Here is a 16,658-nt window from a genome sequence, read left to right on the forward strand (position 1 = left end):
AAATACAATAAACCACTACAAAGAGGAGACAAATATTTTAATTTTCAAGTAGTGTTGTGTATCATTTAGTAAATACGTTTTCATTTGCAGTGATAAAACATGTTTTTAATACCATTCTGTTCTTTCCAAAGCCAGGCTAGTTCAGGATTCCTAACCCTGAACCCGCCCAGCAGCACCCACCTGTGCTGAAGGAGGCCTCTAACGACACATCCAGCCCAGCCCTCCGCACCCACCCAGAAGAACTGTGCCAACTCATCTCAAACTCTTATTCACACAGACACGTTTATGCCTACACCAGCAACAGTGAGTCCACAGTGTTCCCAGGAGCTGTTCAGGTTACCCAGCATCAAAAATTCCCTTGTTATTTATGTTATGAACCTCCGACTTATCCTAGGTTATATTCACTGCTATGGTCTGGTCTTATTTAGCAGATTCTCATTCTTTTTAACACATACCTTGTTTACACAGGAACGGAATACATATTGTCCCAATTTGGTTTTACCGAGTTCATCAAAAGTATTCTCATTTGGGCTTTTTGGCCCCGTTTATTTTAGGAGTTTTTATCTTTCTTTCTAAATCTTTAACTACGATGGCTAAAAAAACAATGTTATACTAGAGGACTAGCTGGTGCCAAGTAGTAAAAAAAAATTACTATTCTTAATCTCTAATTATGTCAGTAAAATCTGGAAGCGTCTTTGTATAAGTACGAGACTTATTAACCCGATGAGTTGTCTCCCCCATTACTATTCCTGAGTTTTCTCCTGCAAGTCTTATTTATAATATTTGGTTTATGATCACTATTCTCAGCAAGTGTGAATCTTTTCCACTATTACAGGTCAGAATCAGAAATTATATACTGATACGTTTTTCAAGTTGTGTTCCAGAAGGTGTGCCTCCCTGAGAATCAACACATAGCAAGAGTGTATCCATTCATCTTCACAAAAAAACTTAGATGAATTTATTCTTTGTTCTACTTTTAAATTAGGTTTGCAAACCTAATCCTTCAAAATACAGATGCTACAATGATGGCTGCCAGTCATCAACTGCCCTAGGCAACTGGAGATCACCACTTCATCTTCACGTAAAAGAGAAGTCACTACACTTAGTCCATCCCTTTCCCCACAAATATACTCTACTCTGTAGTATTTGTCTAAATACTGCACAAGTGCTCCTGCAGCAAACTCTCTCTCTGAACCTCTCCCATTCACCTTCAGCTTTTGCTTCTACTATTCTAAATGAGGAAAAATAGTATTTTGCTATTACGAGTGCAAGCAGATTGAAACATTCTGTCTGAAGCAGGCTACAGAGCAAACCCATCAGATATTTATAGTGTAACACATTGTAGTGCCGCAGACAGCTTTATTTGTTCTCTTTCACAATCCAATCCTACCCAAAGACAATAACAGACACTATGTTTCTTGTTTAGCCATGCTACAATTTCTTTGAGCTCAAAATGACTGCTGGAAAGCAGGTATATTCAGTGAGGCAGCCACAAATTGCAAGCAATATCTTCAAACATGTTTTATTAGAGTAAGTAAGTTTAGGAACCAACAGTTATTAAAATAATTTAAAAGTCAATTTCACATAGCTTACAGACATTCACACGATATTTATCGGTGCAGTCTGTATGAAGATAGTCTGATCTTTAGCTACTCTGAAATTCTGATCTTGAACTTGAAGGCAAAATAAATACTTTGGCATGTACATTTTTGTATAACATTGTCTTAATATGTGATTTTGGACTAACATAAAAGCAGTTAGAAATCAGATTCAGATGCCTTAGTATCTGCTGTGCAACTGAAACCTGACTTTCAGAACAGTATTTCCACATTTTCATCCTCTGCACACAAAAGAACTGGCTGGATTTTAACCCACAGTTTGACAGTAGAGATAGATGATTGCTCGATACCAAATGACTATAGTGACTTAACGTATTCTGAGCAACCAACAATGTGCATGTTCTTGCCTTGTTACAAGCCATGACAAAGTGTGTAAGCTGAAAACGTATTGCCTGAAGAAATGAGAATCATATACTGGTCTTGCAAAGCAGTGCCCAAATCAAGCTCTCCATAACAAAAAAATTGTTGTCAAGCTTTCTGTTTCAATGATACTGCTCTGTAATGTTTACTATAACTGACTTGGAAAGCCTTCCCTCTCCTTCACATCTGTGTTGCACTAATGAATCAAGATGCACAATTTCTGAAGCTGAAGAATACACAAGACAGTGTTCTGAACATTCTCATAATATCTAGTGTTGCTTGACTTCCCAGAACCTTTACGGACCAATCATTTCTCTCTAGCTACATGCAAAAGAGCTTACCTAACACTGGTATCCACAAGATGCTTCCATCTTGTATTATTTTTTGTGTACCCACATTTCGGGCCACGCTGCACATTTCAGTGGAGAAATAGTGAAATTTAAAATGCTACACTGGAACGCTGAGTTTCATAAGAGGAGACGAATACTTTGATTTCAAGATCTTATTTTCATACTTCAATATTTTGCTCACTGATCACTAACTCAAGACAGGTTAATGCAGAGGCAAATGGAAATTGTAATGAAATCTGAAGAACAGTCTGAAGCAGAGAGGGACATACCAGATCCTGAAAGAAAGCCACAGCTGCTAGTTATCACACAAAACAAAACCCCTTCAAAAGGGTTACTTCGTCCTCCCTCAACTCAAATGGAACACTGTTAAATTCTTACCTAAGGTTTTAAGAATATTTTTCATGATGTCAGAGTTCATGTAGGAAGTTCCAGCCCTGCAAAGTCTCTGGCTGCTTTATTATTCTTCCTCAGCGGTGACAGCACAACTTTCTGAGGGAGTATATTGTAAATCAGATCTCTGTAACAATGTGAATTTTTTCTTAAAACTTTTCGTGCAGTTATTTTTAACCATTTCAATAGGGCTTACAGCACAGATCAGCAGTAGTAACAGCACAACCAATAGTGAAAAGCATTTGGGAGCATAAGGACTTGTGCTAAACGGGCAAAAAATGAATCACTATTTTGCAGAGTTCATTTTCTGTTGGCTTACTGAACAGTGAGCAGTTCTGCAGTTGTGAAAAGGGGCCAGGGGAAAGCCATGCAGGACCAACCCTTTGGTAGCTAGATCAGCTTATCTGTAATACAACACATACAAATCACACATAAGGAACTGAGCCTTCTCCCCTTGAGCATCTTCAGGCTGTGTTCACTAGAGAGAACCCTTTGTTTGGGAAAGTAAATATTTGTATCGCAGTTATTGCCTGTGGCTTAATTAAACACAGGAGAAAATACAGTCTTGCGTGTAAAAAAAAAATCTCTTCCAGCTGGTCAGCCAACATTCCTGTTTCACACCTTGGTTTGTTCAGATTTTTCACATTTAGTCAAATTGTACATTCCCATGGAAGTATGACAGAATGAATGTAAAGCTCATTCACACTTCATAAACCTATATGCGCAGAATTGATATCATCCATTATGAGCTCTCATTTAAAGGGAAGCATCACAGAAGGTTACCAGCCTAAGGAAAAAGGTACATGAACTGACCACCATCGTCTCTGAAAGGCACTGAGATTATTTATTTTCATGATATAGATTGGGAAAGAAAGTTAGAAGCACGTGTGCTCTTCTACACAGTTCAAATAATGCCTCAGGAACGATTTGAGAGACTACAGCTCCAGGAAACACACCTTGAAACAGGCAGTGAAGGAAAAATGTATAAGCTTGCTTCCAGGCAAGTTTTATTCAGGAGCTTTTAATATAAACATCTTTTACTTGGACAAGAAATGGGAAATAATATTCTGGTTTTGGGGCTCTTGGACTACCTTGACTATACTCATTAGATCAAACTCGGGAATAAGCTTTCATAAAATAAGCGAGCTAAAGACTACCTTCTGTTTCTAATTTTCTGCCATGTCTTATGCTTGCCACAGGCTGTCTTTTCTTACCTCTTTCTTTACCTGAACGGTTACTGGTGAGTATACAGGAACAACTGTTTTTTCTAGTTTATGAAAAAATACAGTTAAAAATCATTAAAATACATCCTCCTACTTTTCACAGAATTCCTCATTGCATCCCAGATGTACTGTTATTTATCAATAACTGTGTCAGCATAGAATTAATATAAGCTACAGAATATTTAACGCTTCTAGATAATGAAAGCCACATTTTCCCACTGGGATGGTATTAATCTTCTTGAAGCCAAAATTAATATTCTCCTGACAGTTAAGCATCCTGATAGATTATTTTAAGTGCATTTCTTTAGCATCCAACAACAAAACTATTGAATTTGTTCTTCTATCTCTGTTAACACAAAAGGCTATATTTGGAGTATTCACAGAGATTGTTACTTCCCTAGAGTAAACAGATTGCTAATAAGTGAGCATCCTCTGTGAGAACTTCTGAAAAAAGTAGGTCCATTTTTTTTCCTTATATTAAACAGGAATTACTTAATGAAAGATAAATGAAAAAATCATATACAGGTAATTTGGGTATGTAGAAACATTTCCATTCAGAAGTATCACATGTGGGTGTTCAAGCAAGCTGCAGTTTAAGACTAGATGCAAATTGCTACCAGAATGCTTACAAGTGAAAATGAACGTCTGTAGTTCAGCTGCAATCCCATTACTCATATCTGTCTCCACAGCATGTTTATTTCACAATAATCTAAATTCTAAGAGATTAAACAATCTGCACCCACATAGCAATACAACTTCTCAATATGAAATCACTGGCAAATTTTGTTAATGATTTTACTTCTGTTGCAATCAGTCCCTGTTTCAGCTCCCAGTAAACTACATCCATGTTCATGAAGTCACAACTGTCCCCTGAAACTCCTATGGCAATCTTCACAGCAGCACTCCTGCAATGATTTGTATCGTTTTCTGGTGGGTTTGGGTTTCTGGGGTCTTTTTTGTTTGATTGCTTTTTTTAATTTAAATTGTCTGAAGTTGACTTGACCTCTCCTTTTTTGATTTATTTTTTTTAAAGGGTGTGCACCCTTTAAAAATTGCTTGGGAGATTTGCCCATTTTACCAAGAGAGGCCAAAACATTCTACCTTTAGAGTGAAACAGAAGAAAACCCAAGAAAAAACAAACAGGTAACTTACTTCATTTACATGGCCTTCTGCCTACAAAGACTGAAACATCTCCATCATAAGGCCGATGAAGAAAAGACAGATACTGCAAAAGATTGTGTCAATGAAGATTCAAAAAGGATGACTTGCTAAAAAATGTATGCCTTGGGTGAGATTAATCTGCAACAGTTTAGACATCAACATCAAAAACTACACTAGTTAGATGCTTAAAAGGATGACTTCGCTAGTCAGTGTGTCCTAAGGTACTCATCTTTACGTTAGGGTGCATGAACTGCACCCTAAAGTGCATTAACTTTAAAAGTTACCTAGATGACTAGCTCAGATTTAGATGTCTGCAATGTAAATTTATACAGTTACCTGATATTACTCTTACCCCATTGTCTCACACTGCATTGTAGTATACTTTAAGTATTTTCCATCAAGAGAAAAAGATGTATTTGTTACAATTTAAGATGAGTTTAACTTTCTAGGGCTTTATTCATGATAAGAATCTCTCCCAGACCAACAGATGTGTAAAGCTTAAAAGCTACTATAAAAAGGACGTCTATCACCAAAAGGAAGACTTATCATTAAGAACATAATTATTTTCATTAAGCAACCACTCAGCAACGGTTATCATACCAGTGTATAACCAGAGTAGTTTCCAAAAAGCATTGCTATTTGAAGTAGTATTAACAGCTGAAATTTCTGACCCTACCTTATTAACTTGAGGAACTTTCTGCAAAGAAAGGTGTGAGAACACTGAGGTTTAATCTGCTATCAAAGAAAGGTGGCTGGGTGGACCAATAAGTGAGGGAATATCCTAACTCTTACTTCCAGAATGACATCAATGAAGTCTGAGACAGAGAGATTACAAGAATCCTTTGTTGAGAACCTGATACATCTTTCCAGGTAACTATTGCTTTAGAGACATGCTCCAATGACAAAAGCCATTCGGACAAAGCATAGCAAGTCAAAGATGACACCACAACTTTGAGTTCTGAGACCTCAGTTTCCTCATTAATTGGTAAAGAGGACCTAGATACTAAATCTGCATCAGTCAGGGTTATCAAAATCATCAGATCACCTTCAGTTTTTACCTATGTTGAAACCCTTGGAACTGAAAGAACATTGAAATAGCATGGGTCAGTCTGCCTAGCTATGCTATCAGAAATATTTTTGAGTGAGACTATGAACAGCATTTATAGCAAGTGCAGAATTTTTGATACTGTTTATTGATATCCAAAGCAAAACAGAGCTATTTTTGTCAACTCAGAGTTTTGAAAGATGGCTCGCAGGACACTTGTGGGACAACAAGCAAAAGCACTTAATTGCATCAGAATACCTATGAGGAGATCAACTACACAACAGAAAAATAAACTAACTACTTTAAAAGGAGTCAGATATGCCATTAGGAAAAGATGAAGGACTAAGGAAGTACTGAGAGTCTCTCTGTCAAATCAGATAACATTTTGTGTGACCATACAGGTAATTCTGTAATTTTTACCTGTAATTTAGGAGGAACCTCTGTATTAGCAACTAATGAGGATTTGAATTTTGATTGCTGGATGTGATTGCTAGCATTTTAGAGGACTGGAAGAAATAAGTTTATTAAGTAAAATCCTTATGCAACAGTAATTAACAAACATAAGGAGGAGCAGAAGTTGTCTGTTATTCTGCAGACAATAGCTGGAAGTATAAAACTTGCAGAGAGGTGGAAGTTAAAAATAAAAATAAAATATAACAGAGAGCTGGTATGTACATATGTATACACACACTCACCAGTTACAGGCAGGTTTATAAATCACACAGGTATAGTCAGAAGCTAGTTATGTAACTGTTAATGGAATGATGTTACAGCTGTTAATTTTAAGTCCCATACAACCAGAAATCTATCCTAGATAAGAAAGGCAATTAAGAGTCACAATTCATTTTATTTAATTCTGCTGATTTATGATTGAATTCAGGGCTATGCCACATTTCTAAATGTTTGTTCTATAACAGGGATAAAAAAAACCAGGCAAACCATTTTACTAGGATTGAAAGAAATGAACTGGCAGTCCTTTCAGTTAGCTAGTCCTTCAGTGAAGTCTCCACACAGAAAAACAGGAACAGCTTCATCTTAAGTGAACAGGCATTTTTACCAATACCTTTGCATAGCTATTTGATGCTGGAGAGAAAAGAAAGGGAAAAACGTTACACTGACTGTAGTTTTAGATGATACTGAGGGAAAGAAGTATTGCAAGAGTCTCTGATAGACAAATGGCAAAAAGCATCCTGCAGAGAATGAAACAATTTTTTCTTTTGATAACCAGGATTACATTAGAGGCACCATCCTGAATCTGCACACATGAAGGAAGATGTTCAGCTTCCTTCTGTCCAAGACAGCTAAATCATTATTTCTTTGGCATTAGAAGAATATCCTCCCACAAACTCTTTGCCTCTGAGACAGTTCTGTGGCTCCCAAATACAGCAGAGACCATTTTTTGTCAAATCGACTGCAAGACTGTTTCAGAGGAACACCCATAAAGGGGCATGTAATAGAAACCTGTAGAATGATAACCTAAAGAGACTCAGACAGACTCTAGCCCTCAGGATGTCTGCTGTGATCTGACGAGTAACACGTTCCAAAAGCACTCCCAAGAGACAGCAAAAAACGGCAAAAGTAATTGTAGCACCTAGAGAGGAACATTCCTACTCAGGAAACCCAACTTCATTTTACATCCATCTCCTTTAGTTGAGAACTGGCGCGTGTGGAAAAGTGCCTTCTCTTTCCTGCCTCTTCACTGGTTGCATGTAAAGGTCTGTGTATTAATCGCAACTTCGGATGCAACCCAAGTTAGTATCAGAGAGGAATAAGAAGAATGCAGAACACTGCCAAACTGCATGGAACATTAACTTGTTTTGAATTTCAACGTTACATATTTTGAAGAAGGCATTCAAGACAAATACAGATCTTAAAATGTTAATAAGGAAAGACTGAAGAGAAATTTTACACATATGAAATGTTAAATTTGTAAGCTGACATCAATAGTGAGTAACTGCTCAGAAGGCACAGAATGCAACTTTACAGGACAGCTACGCAGTCAGCCAAATGGAAGGCAGCTGCAAGGGCTGTCTCCTGACCACTTTTTGCCACGCCGGCACTATGACAGCACAAGCACTTACGTGGCTATGTGGTGAATCACATCTATCTAGTATATTACACAGTAAGTGGGTGACTGCGTAAAATCTTCTGCTAAAACAACATGAGATAAAGACAGTACCTTTTTTTTCAGTTGTACTGTCAACTGAAAACATGTCTAAGATGGTCCAAGCATCACACAGTACAAACTGCCCTTCCGTGATGGTAGCACAACATAAAAGAACTGGAGAGCATATGCAGTTAAAGGGTATTATGCCAAGGCAAACTATCTCTTGCCTTGAATATCTGCAATACAAGCATCCACAATAGAAACATATAGTCAAATATTTAAACAAGAATTTACATTGTTTTAGTATGCTAAAATGTATTTTAAAAACCTTGGGAAAATGTAATTTTTAAAATTAAGTTTTTAATATTATTAAAATGTTTATTTGCCTACCACCTCAAAAAATCTAAAGCCTGTATGAACACTAGGCAACTACAATATCTGATAGTAATTTTTTAAGTCTCTCACATTGTTATGTTTATGAAATACCTATCTTTGAAACAACATTCTCAGCAAGGTGGTCACTTAAAAATAGGAAGTTAACCCTGGTACGCTAGAGACAAGGTTATGATGATGACCAAAATATTTCATCAGGGTGTTTTGGCATGTAACCAAATAGACGAATTAGCCTATTTTAACTCAACTGTAACCTACTGTAACTAATTACGATAGCTGTCACCTAACGTAGCGCATTACTGCACAGATTTCAACAATGCATTCACAGTAGTTTTTAATAGCTAACATTTTTACCTAAGGAATTTGTAAATTTAAAATATTAAATTAACACTTAATTCCCAATAAGAGATGCAGTAACAGAGACCACACAGTCCCTATGGACTCACACACAAGTGTAACTGAACAACGTCATCCTACAATCTTCCCAAACGGTTCTCTGTTCAACTGCATGTATCTCTCCTTACTAAACACTGTGACCACACTATAGCTACGTTTATGAAAACCTAACTAAAATAAAACAAAATAAAATGCAGAGTATATTAAAAAGTATGTAAAACATTTGAACAAATGTGATTGATTGTGAACAGGGGACAAGTTGTTATAAATAGAAATGGTTTGCTACAAAAACCATGGCAGGCATTCTAACTGGTACCAAAAGACACAGATTAGATAGCCAAAACAACTTTACCTTTTGAGCAGTTACAGTTTTAAACACACTATAAAAGGTAAAATAGTAAATAAAAAGCTGTTCCTTTCAGTCTGAGTTTTAATCTTCTCTGTGGAGCTTTTTTTTCATAGTTAATGATCTCAAACTTCTTGGTCAGCTAGCCAACCCACCTTCTTTTTTTTCCTTTTTCCAGTTTGCTCATTCTGTAACTGCGGATGCTTCCCCCAGCTCTAAATACACTCAAAATGTATTGAAGCTCTGAAGTTACACTTTAAACTACCTTTTATTTTATTGTTGAATACTTCCTTTAGCACCTCTTCAGAGGGACAATGTAATTGGACAATATTATAGACTGAAATTGTAGAAGGAAAAACACAGTAATGCATTTCCCTACTAGTCCTGGAAATTATTTGATATTCTCCATCCTTGAAATTCTCAGACATGACATTAATAATTAACAGTATATGGCCTTATATCCACTGAAATTAACAGTAACATCCCAAGGAGTATCAGAGTGTATAAAATTTAGTTTTTACTTGTAATTGTCTATTTCAGAATAGACAAGGTCTATTTTTCCTAGAAAGTATAAGTTTTTAAAACAGCAATGAATTATACTGTCTCTGCAGACAACCACAAACACACTGAGTAAAAACATTAAAAAAATAAAAATAGCCCTCTAAAGATTTACTTTGGGATGGGCCAAGTTTTTTAAAAACCCATAGCATTATTTGCCTCTAAAATAATGAAAGCCTCTAAAGATACAACATGCTTACTCAGTACAAGAAAATCTCCTTTATAATTGTTGTGAATGGCACAAGTTTATACAACAGCAGAGCACTTTTAGTGTAATTACCTTTTGTGCAGCAAGATGGAGAGCAGTTCTTCGGCTACGATCAGCTCTATTAACATCAGCTCCAGCCTTCAGCAATGCCTCTGCACAGTCCAGCCTGTCAGCCAATACACAGTACATAAGTGGAGTTCTTCCAAACTGGTCCTCTTTGTCTTTCAGCTCAGAGTTTCCTGGAGGGAAAAAAAAAATTAAAAAAAAATCACATTAAACGATTAAATCTATGATATTTAGAGTAGTACTTTTTTATTATAAGGGTACTTTAATTAAAAGTAGTATTTCTTACTATAAACAAACAGAGTAATCAAAATAAAGGAATATAACATAAATCCAAAGTTACAATTTTTTACCATTTTTACTGACATTTATAGGACATTTCATAATATATTTACAGAAAAAAGTACATTCCAAAAACATCAGTTCCACAAATACACCTACCACCAGTAATATTCTGCAGCAGCGTATTTATAAATATTTTTTAAATAGTTATACAGATCTTGTCTGCAAAGTTTGCTTTAAAAAATATCAACAGCATGTAAACCAAATAGTCCTTTTGAAGCCTGTGAACACCATAACTAAAACAACCTTTGAAGCCTACTCACAGCAATGCTTATTTAAAAAGCATAAACATGTCAATAGTACATCAATACCATTATTTCATAGCCCCTCACAATACAGAAATTATTAAAATACTTCAAGCTTTCTTGAATTGATACAGTTAGTAATGCAGCAATTAAGCTAAACAAGATGTTTGAGGTCCTATAAAAAAATGAAAACATTGTATTCCTACTCACAGTAAGTAAAACAAACCCAAACCACTACGCATCCTCCACTACAAAGTTCTGTATTTCTGTTATGTCACTACAGAGAAACTAGCACCTATAAATTCAGGGCTATCAATTATCCTACACATCCCATCTCTAAATGCATCTTCCATGTAGCAATGTTGTCTACAATTATTCAAGGAATACTGAATTTTAACAGGTTAAGTTAATTTTTTCTTTTTAAATATTCCCTTGTTTGCATGGCTGTTGATCCTTCAAAAGAACTCCAGTGGAGGCAGGAGGCACGCTTCTCCTTTGCAAACACAATCTCCGCTCTCCTCCAGCATATTATACTTGTCTATATATCCAGTAATTGTATTCTTAATATCTATTGATTCACCCAGCAGAAGATTAAATGTGAATCAAGGGGAATATCAAGGATTAAAATTTGTTCCCTACCAGCCAAGCCTCTCACAAAAAACACTTTTAAGCAGGATATTGCCAGTTAGAGCAGTCCTTTACTCACTCGCTTCATTTACAAGTTCCTTTAAAACTGTTGAGTGAATACTATGTCATTCTCATTATTCACTCTGTAACATCTCCTCTTACTTAGAAATTGTGATTTCCACTGAGAAAACTCTTTCTGCTCTGTGAAAAACAGTTTAGGAACCTTTCAAAGCTCTTCTGTGAATGCAGATATAGAAACTTTTTTTGTTGTTGTTCTTCACTCATGGCCTTATCTTCTTTGACTATCCCCTCACCTTGACAATCCACTAGGTTTTATATTTATGCCTCTAGCAAATTATTCCTGGAAAAAACAAAGTCTTTTTTTCTGACTTGCCTCTACCTTCCTCAGACACAGGTTATGTTTTTTGAAGAATACCTTGCTTTTAATATCCATCCTCACACTGCTATTTGGCCATGCTTGCTTCCCTTTGACCTTCCTAAACTTGTTCTTTTGTTAAGGGCTTTTGCATTCACTTCACACTGCAAGTAAGGAGTTTACTCTTTAGACTAAGCTTTAGATTCTTCTTAGCAAGTGTTTTCATTTTAATACCCTTGACCATTTTTAGAGCACACAACTACAGTGGCTGCTGCTGCTTATCCATGTATACTCTTGGTGAAGAGTTACAAAATCTCAGTAACGCTGATTCAGGTCCTACACAGCAAGCAGTCAAGAACAACTCAGGAGTTGGTTCTGTTCTGGCTTCACCAAAATTTCTGTTGCCAGCCCATTAATGATTTCTGACAATTTAGTTTCAGGATCATATCCTTAGTAGCCATTTACCCAAAACACATGACAGTAACCTTCATTATTGTTGTTTCCTGTCAATTCAGACACCCTGATCTTTAGCATGTCAGATGCACAGTAATAAACTCTTAGTACTACAGTATCTTATTTAGACCCGTAAATGCAATCATTAGTGGTTTTTGTGTGTTTAAGCTTGTTTTATAATACGTTAATCTCATTTGAATCCAAGACTTGTGATTTTTTTCCTGTGGGGCCTTGCAAAAAAGCTGCATAAGAACCTGTCCTTAACTTTGCTTAGAATTAGGGAAGACAAAGATTTGGATATATCTTATTCATTACTCCTCACATTAAGCTTAATTTTATGGCAGTGTATTTATAAGTAATTTTCAAGATTTCAAAAAAAATAATTTGCAATATGTTTCTCAAGGGGAGTTAAAACCTGCGTAAACTGAAAGGTATTTGGATTATTATTTATGTCCTGTTATACGTAACTACATTTTCATGTGAAAAAATACTTAATATAATTTTTACTAACACTATGTACATATTTGATACTGTTAAAATTCTAATTTTATAGAATCATAGAATCATTAAGGTTGGTAAAGACCTCAAGGATCATCAAGTCCAACCGTCAACCCACACCACCTAACTCACTAAACCACGTCCCTAAGCACCACATCTACACGTTTCTTGAACACCTCCGGGGATGGTGACTCCACCACTTCCCTGGGCAGCCTGTAACATATTTTGAGAAAAAAAGTTCATGTATTGTCTTTAAATATTCACTTAAGTGTCATCTTATTTTTATTATTGAAGCTTATAGTTTTTTGTTTCTACTCAAAATGAAACCTTGTATCATTTATTAAATGCGTTAGAAAGCAGCATGTAGAAAACAATAATGTCACTTGTTTAATTAATTACATGGTCATTAAGAAATAATTCAAAATGTAACATAGGAGTTACACAGGGGAATAATTTTTTTTTTTAATTTTCCCTAACTTGTAAAAACATTTACTAGACTTTCATTTCACAGTATTACAATTCCATTGCAAACTGGATGCAATTTCAAGATAATTCTTTCCTCCACTGTTAGAAGCATTTCAAGAGTTATACACACATATTGTGAAACTGTCCGTCTTCCATCTCAATGTTTTAGCTAACAGTAAATGCTTTTTCTATTCAACAGAGCATAGCACAGAAACATCAAAACCAGTTATAAACAACCAAGCAGCCCTGTGCAGCAACATACAGATCTTGAGATCCAAAGCATAATTTAACATGGAACCACTCCCCATCAACAAGCCAGTTTCTTTAATTAACTAAGTATAGTCAGGTGCTCTTCCAGTGTTAGTTCAGTCTAGACATCACTAAACCATATTCCACCGTTCACTGTTAACATAGCCTCAATAGTGTCTTAAATCTGTTGAAGATTATGGGGCTTACACAATCACATTATTTTTTAAAAGAAATACATAAACAGCATTTCTCCCAATCAGACACATGCATGTGGCTTATGCTCATGTAACACTTGTTCTTAAATAAGTAGTGTGCAAAACTAGTCCCTCTACCTCAAATTCCAACTTCCCTTTCTGCTATATAATGTTAGAGGACATACAGAATGTAGAGACAAAAAGAAAGAAATGGGTAAGGTCAAGATGAGCAAAAATGGCCCAAAGCTCAAGTCCAACCCAGCTAAGTAGAGCAACAAATATCCAATTTCATGTACAGCTCCCAAAGAGTGATGTAGCTGATGACAAAGAGTTTCCATGACTGCAGACAGTCTGAGTGAGAAATGAGCAAGACCTTCAAAACTTGATGCCAGTGACTTGCCTGAAGCTGCTGCACAGTTTATTTCCCTTAAAAAACAATCTTCAGCTAACAGTGGGCTTCTTTCTGTTATTATTAGGTTTGCTTACAAGACTCTGTAAGGCCCTTAGAATGGTTAAGATTCTGTGGGCATTCCCCTGAAAGGGTGTCTCTGTGCTCAGGGCAAGAGACAGGACAAGGACTAGGAGCTACTATATCACTATCAGGTGCTAAGGGAGACTAAGCTGATGAAATGGAGAAACCACAACACCTTGGGGACTTCACAGTTGCAATAAGTTATTTTCCACAATGAAAAAAAACACAGGTAGCCTTCTAAGTGTTCATATATTGGTGTATTTAAAATATGCCATGGCAAAATTAAATTCTTTTCCACAGACCTACCTAAGAAAGGAAGTTTGTTTGATCCCTCCTCTTTCAGGATCAACATCCTTACCCCACTCAGACTATGCATTTCATAAGCTTGTTGCCAGTGGAGGTCAAAAACATCATGGAATCAAGTGCCCCAATTCCAATATTTAACTTTCATTTTCATACCTCATCACTCCTTCACAGCCTGTGCAAGCAGTCACATCAGACACTAATATTTCAAGGCATTTTTCAAACGAGAAGAGGAGGAAGGGCAGGAAGAGGACACAGATTCTGCTTAATTATTAAAAGAGATACCATCTCTTGCTACTTGCAAGAATCTTGCCTTTTGTAATATCTGATTTGAGTTTTATTCAACTTCCCACATTGCAGAACACGGAAGAGAGAAGCAGAGAGGAGAATCAAACAAAAACATGCAACTGCGTATTTGCAACCCAGAATTTATAGCTAACATTTACAGTGAAACATTATATCAGAGTTTTAGAAGCACTTGTATGCCAGTGATACACGATAAGGGTTTTAGAATAAGGAGCTGACTGAGCGGACACTTCAGTATAATGACTATCATACACATGATTCTGTTCTTATAAACAGTTAAAACAATTAGCTACATCTTTCTGAAACTCTGTATGAATGCGTTAAATGCAAATGATTCTCCAAACACAAAATTAACTTTTGCTCCCTTTTTACCCAGGATTAAAATCATACAGATGAGTTTTAACACTGAAGAACTGTTAATTAAAGACATGCTCAGTGTTGTATAAAATACAGAAAAGAAAATACTGTGAATATTCCCCAAAGCCTGAGATCATAAAATTCTAAAACAATGTGATACAGTACTAGGCAACTCATGCAATGCAAACAATTAGCACCTTCTGTTACAGCACTGGTTATACAATAAACACTTGGCATATACTGTGCTTTATGGTAATTAACCCATCAACTGTTTAGAAAGGCCTGTAATTAAGCATCTGTACTGGTTAGCACTGCTCAAAACTACACTGAGAACAACGGGTGGTGGAACTTTCAAAAAACGTGATACACATTGAGCAAAAGCCACCTGGTTAGTCAACACTAGAGGATCTGCCAATTGAGCTGCCCAATCAAACATTTTACATACTGTGGAAGGGGATAAAGTCCCTGTAGTGCATATTAGAAATATGCTGGGAAAGACAGCCAGCCTAAGTTATTTTTTACCTCAGGTAAACCCATTCACGGGATTGCTTTTGCTCAGGGACCTGGGTTCACTTGGTGGGTAATGCAGTGTACCTCAAGGGGATTTGACTTTGGGTGAAAATAGCTGATGAACTGAATTGCATGGTGTTAATTGCTAAATAACTCTGTCACTGACAGTTTTATAGTATTATATTAAGAATCACCCAGACTAATGAAGAATTAACTTTGATGGAACCAGGACTGGCTTCAACAACTGGTGCCCAGCAACCTCCTCAAAACCGACATCTTTAACCCGCAGAACATGGGCACGGACTGCATCAGATACACCAGCTATGAGTCCCAGATGCAGCATGCAACAGAGACTACACACAGTCCTCCTGCTGCGTCCAATGTCACTTATTCTACCAACTGAGTGAATTCTGCATCATCGCTCCTGCCTTGAAAGACTGTCATGGTAGATGGAGCTGAAATAGAACTCAATAGACATTCTGGAGGGACGTCTTACAGACTAAGGGAATGATATCTTCATGCATACAGTAAGGGACAGGAAAAGTGGTAGCAAGTAATTGTAACGTGTGGGATCTGAACATGACATGGATGGTATGGAATAAGTGGTGGATACTGTCCTGGCTCCAGCTGGGATAGAGTTAACTTTCTTCTTACCAGCTAGAATAGCACTGTGTTTTGGATTCAGTATGGGATTTGGTATGAGAAGAATGTCGATAATACACTGATGTTTTCAGTTGTTACCAAGGTCTTTCCAGCTTCCCATGTTTTGCTAGTGTGCAGGTGCACAAGAAAGTTGGAAGGGAGCACAGTCAGAGTAAGGATCCAAATGACCAAAGGGATATTCCATATCATCCAACATCATACTCAGTGTTATGAGGGTTTTCCAGGAAGCTTGCTCTCTGTCTTCTGGGATTGCGGTTTGAGGACTTTCTCTGCTCCAGGACTGTTAGCTGAGAACAGGCTGGACATTGGTCAGAGGATGGTGAGCACCTGCACTGTGTATCACTCATTTATATGTTACTGTTGTTAACATTATCATTAT

At 36.7% G+C, this 16,658-nt stretch overlaps 1 protein-coding gene across 1 annotated transcript in view; it reads right to left on the bottom strand.

The window, feature by feature from the left end:
- INVS (inversin) overlaps positions 1-10,395 on the bottom strand; it is a gene marked incomplete at both ends in the record, with an annotated part of 55,213 nt that extends 44,818 nt beyond the window's left edge. Inside the window, one exon of the mRNA XM_010074129.1 lies at positions 10,229-10,395. Coding sequence (XP_010072431.1) covers positions 10,229-10,395 — 167 coding nt within the window. The remainder of the gene's footprint in view (positions 1-10,228) is intronic.
- Between the last annotated feature and the right edge of the window lie 6,263 nt (positions 10,396-16,658).

Source organism: Pterocles gutturalis, unplaced genomic scaffold (assembly GCF_000699245.1).
Source record: "Pterocles gutturalis isolate BGI_N339 unplaced genomic scaffold, ASM69924v1 scaffold7372, whole genome shotgun sequence".
In the NCBI taxonomy this organism is placed as follows: Eukaryota; Metazoa; Chordata; class Aves; order Pterocliformes; family Pteroclidae; genus Pterocles; species Pterocles gutturalis.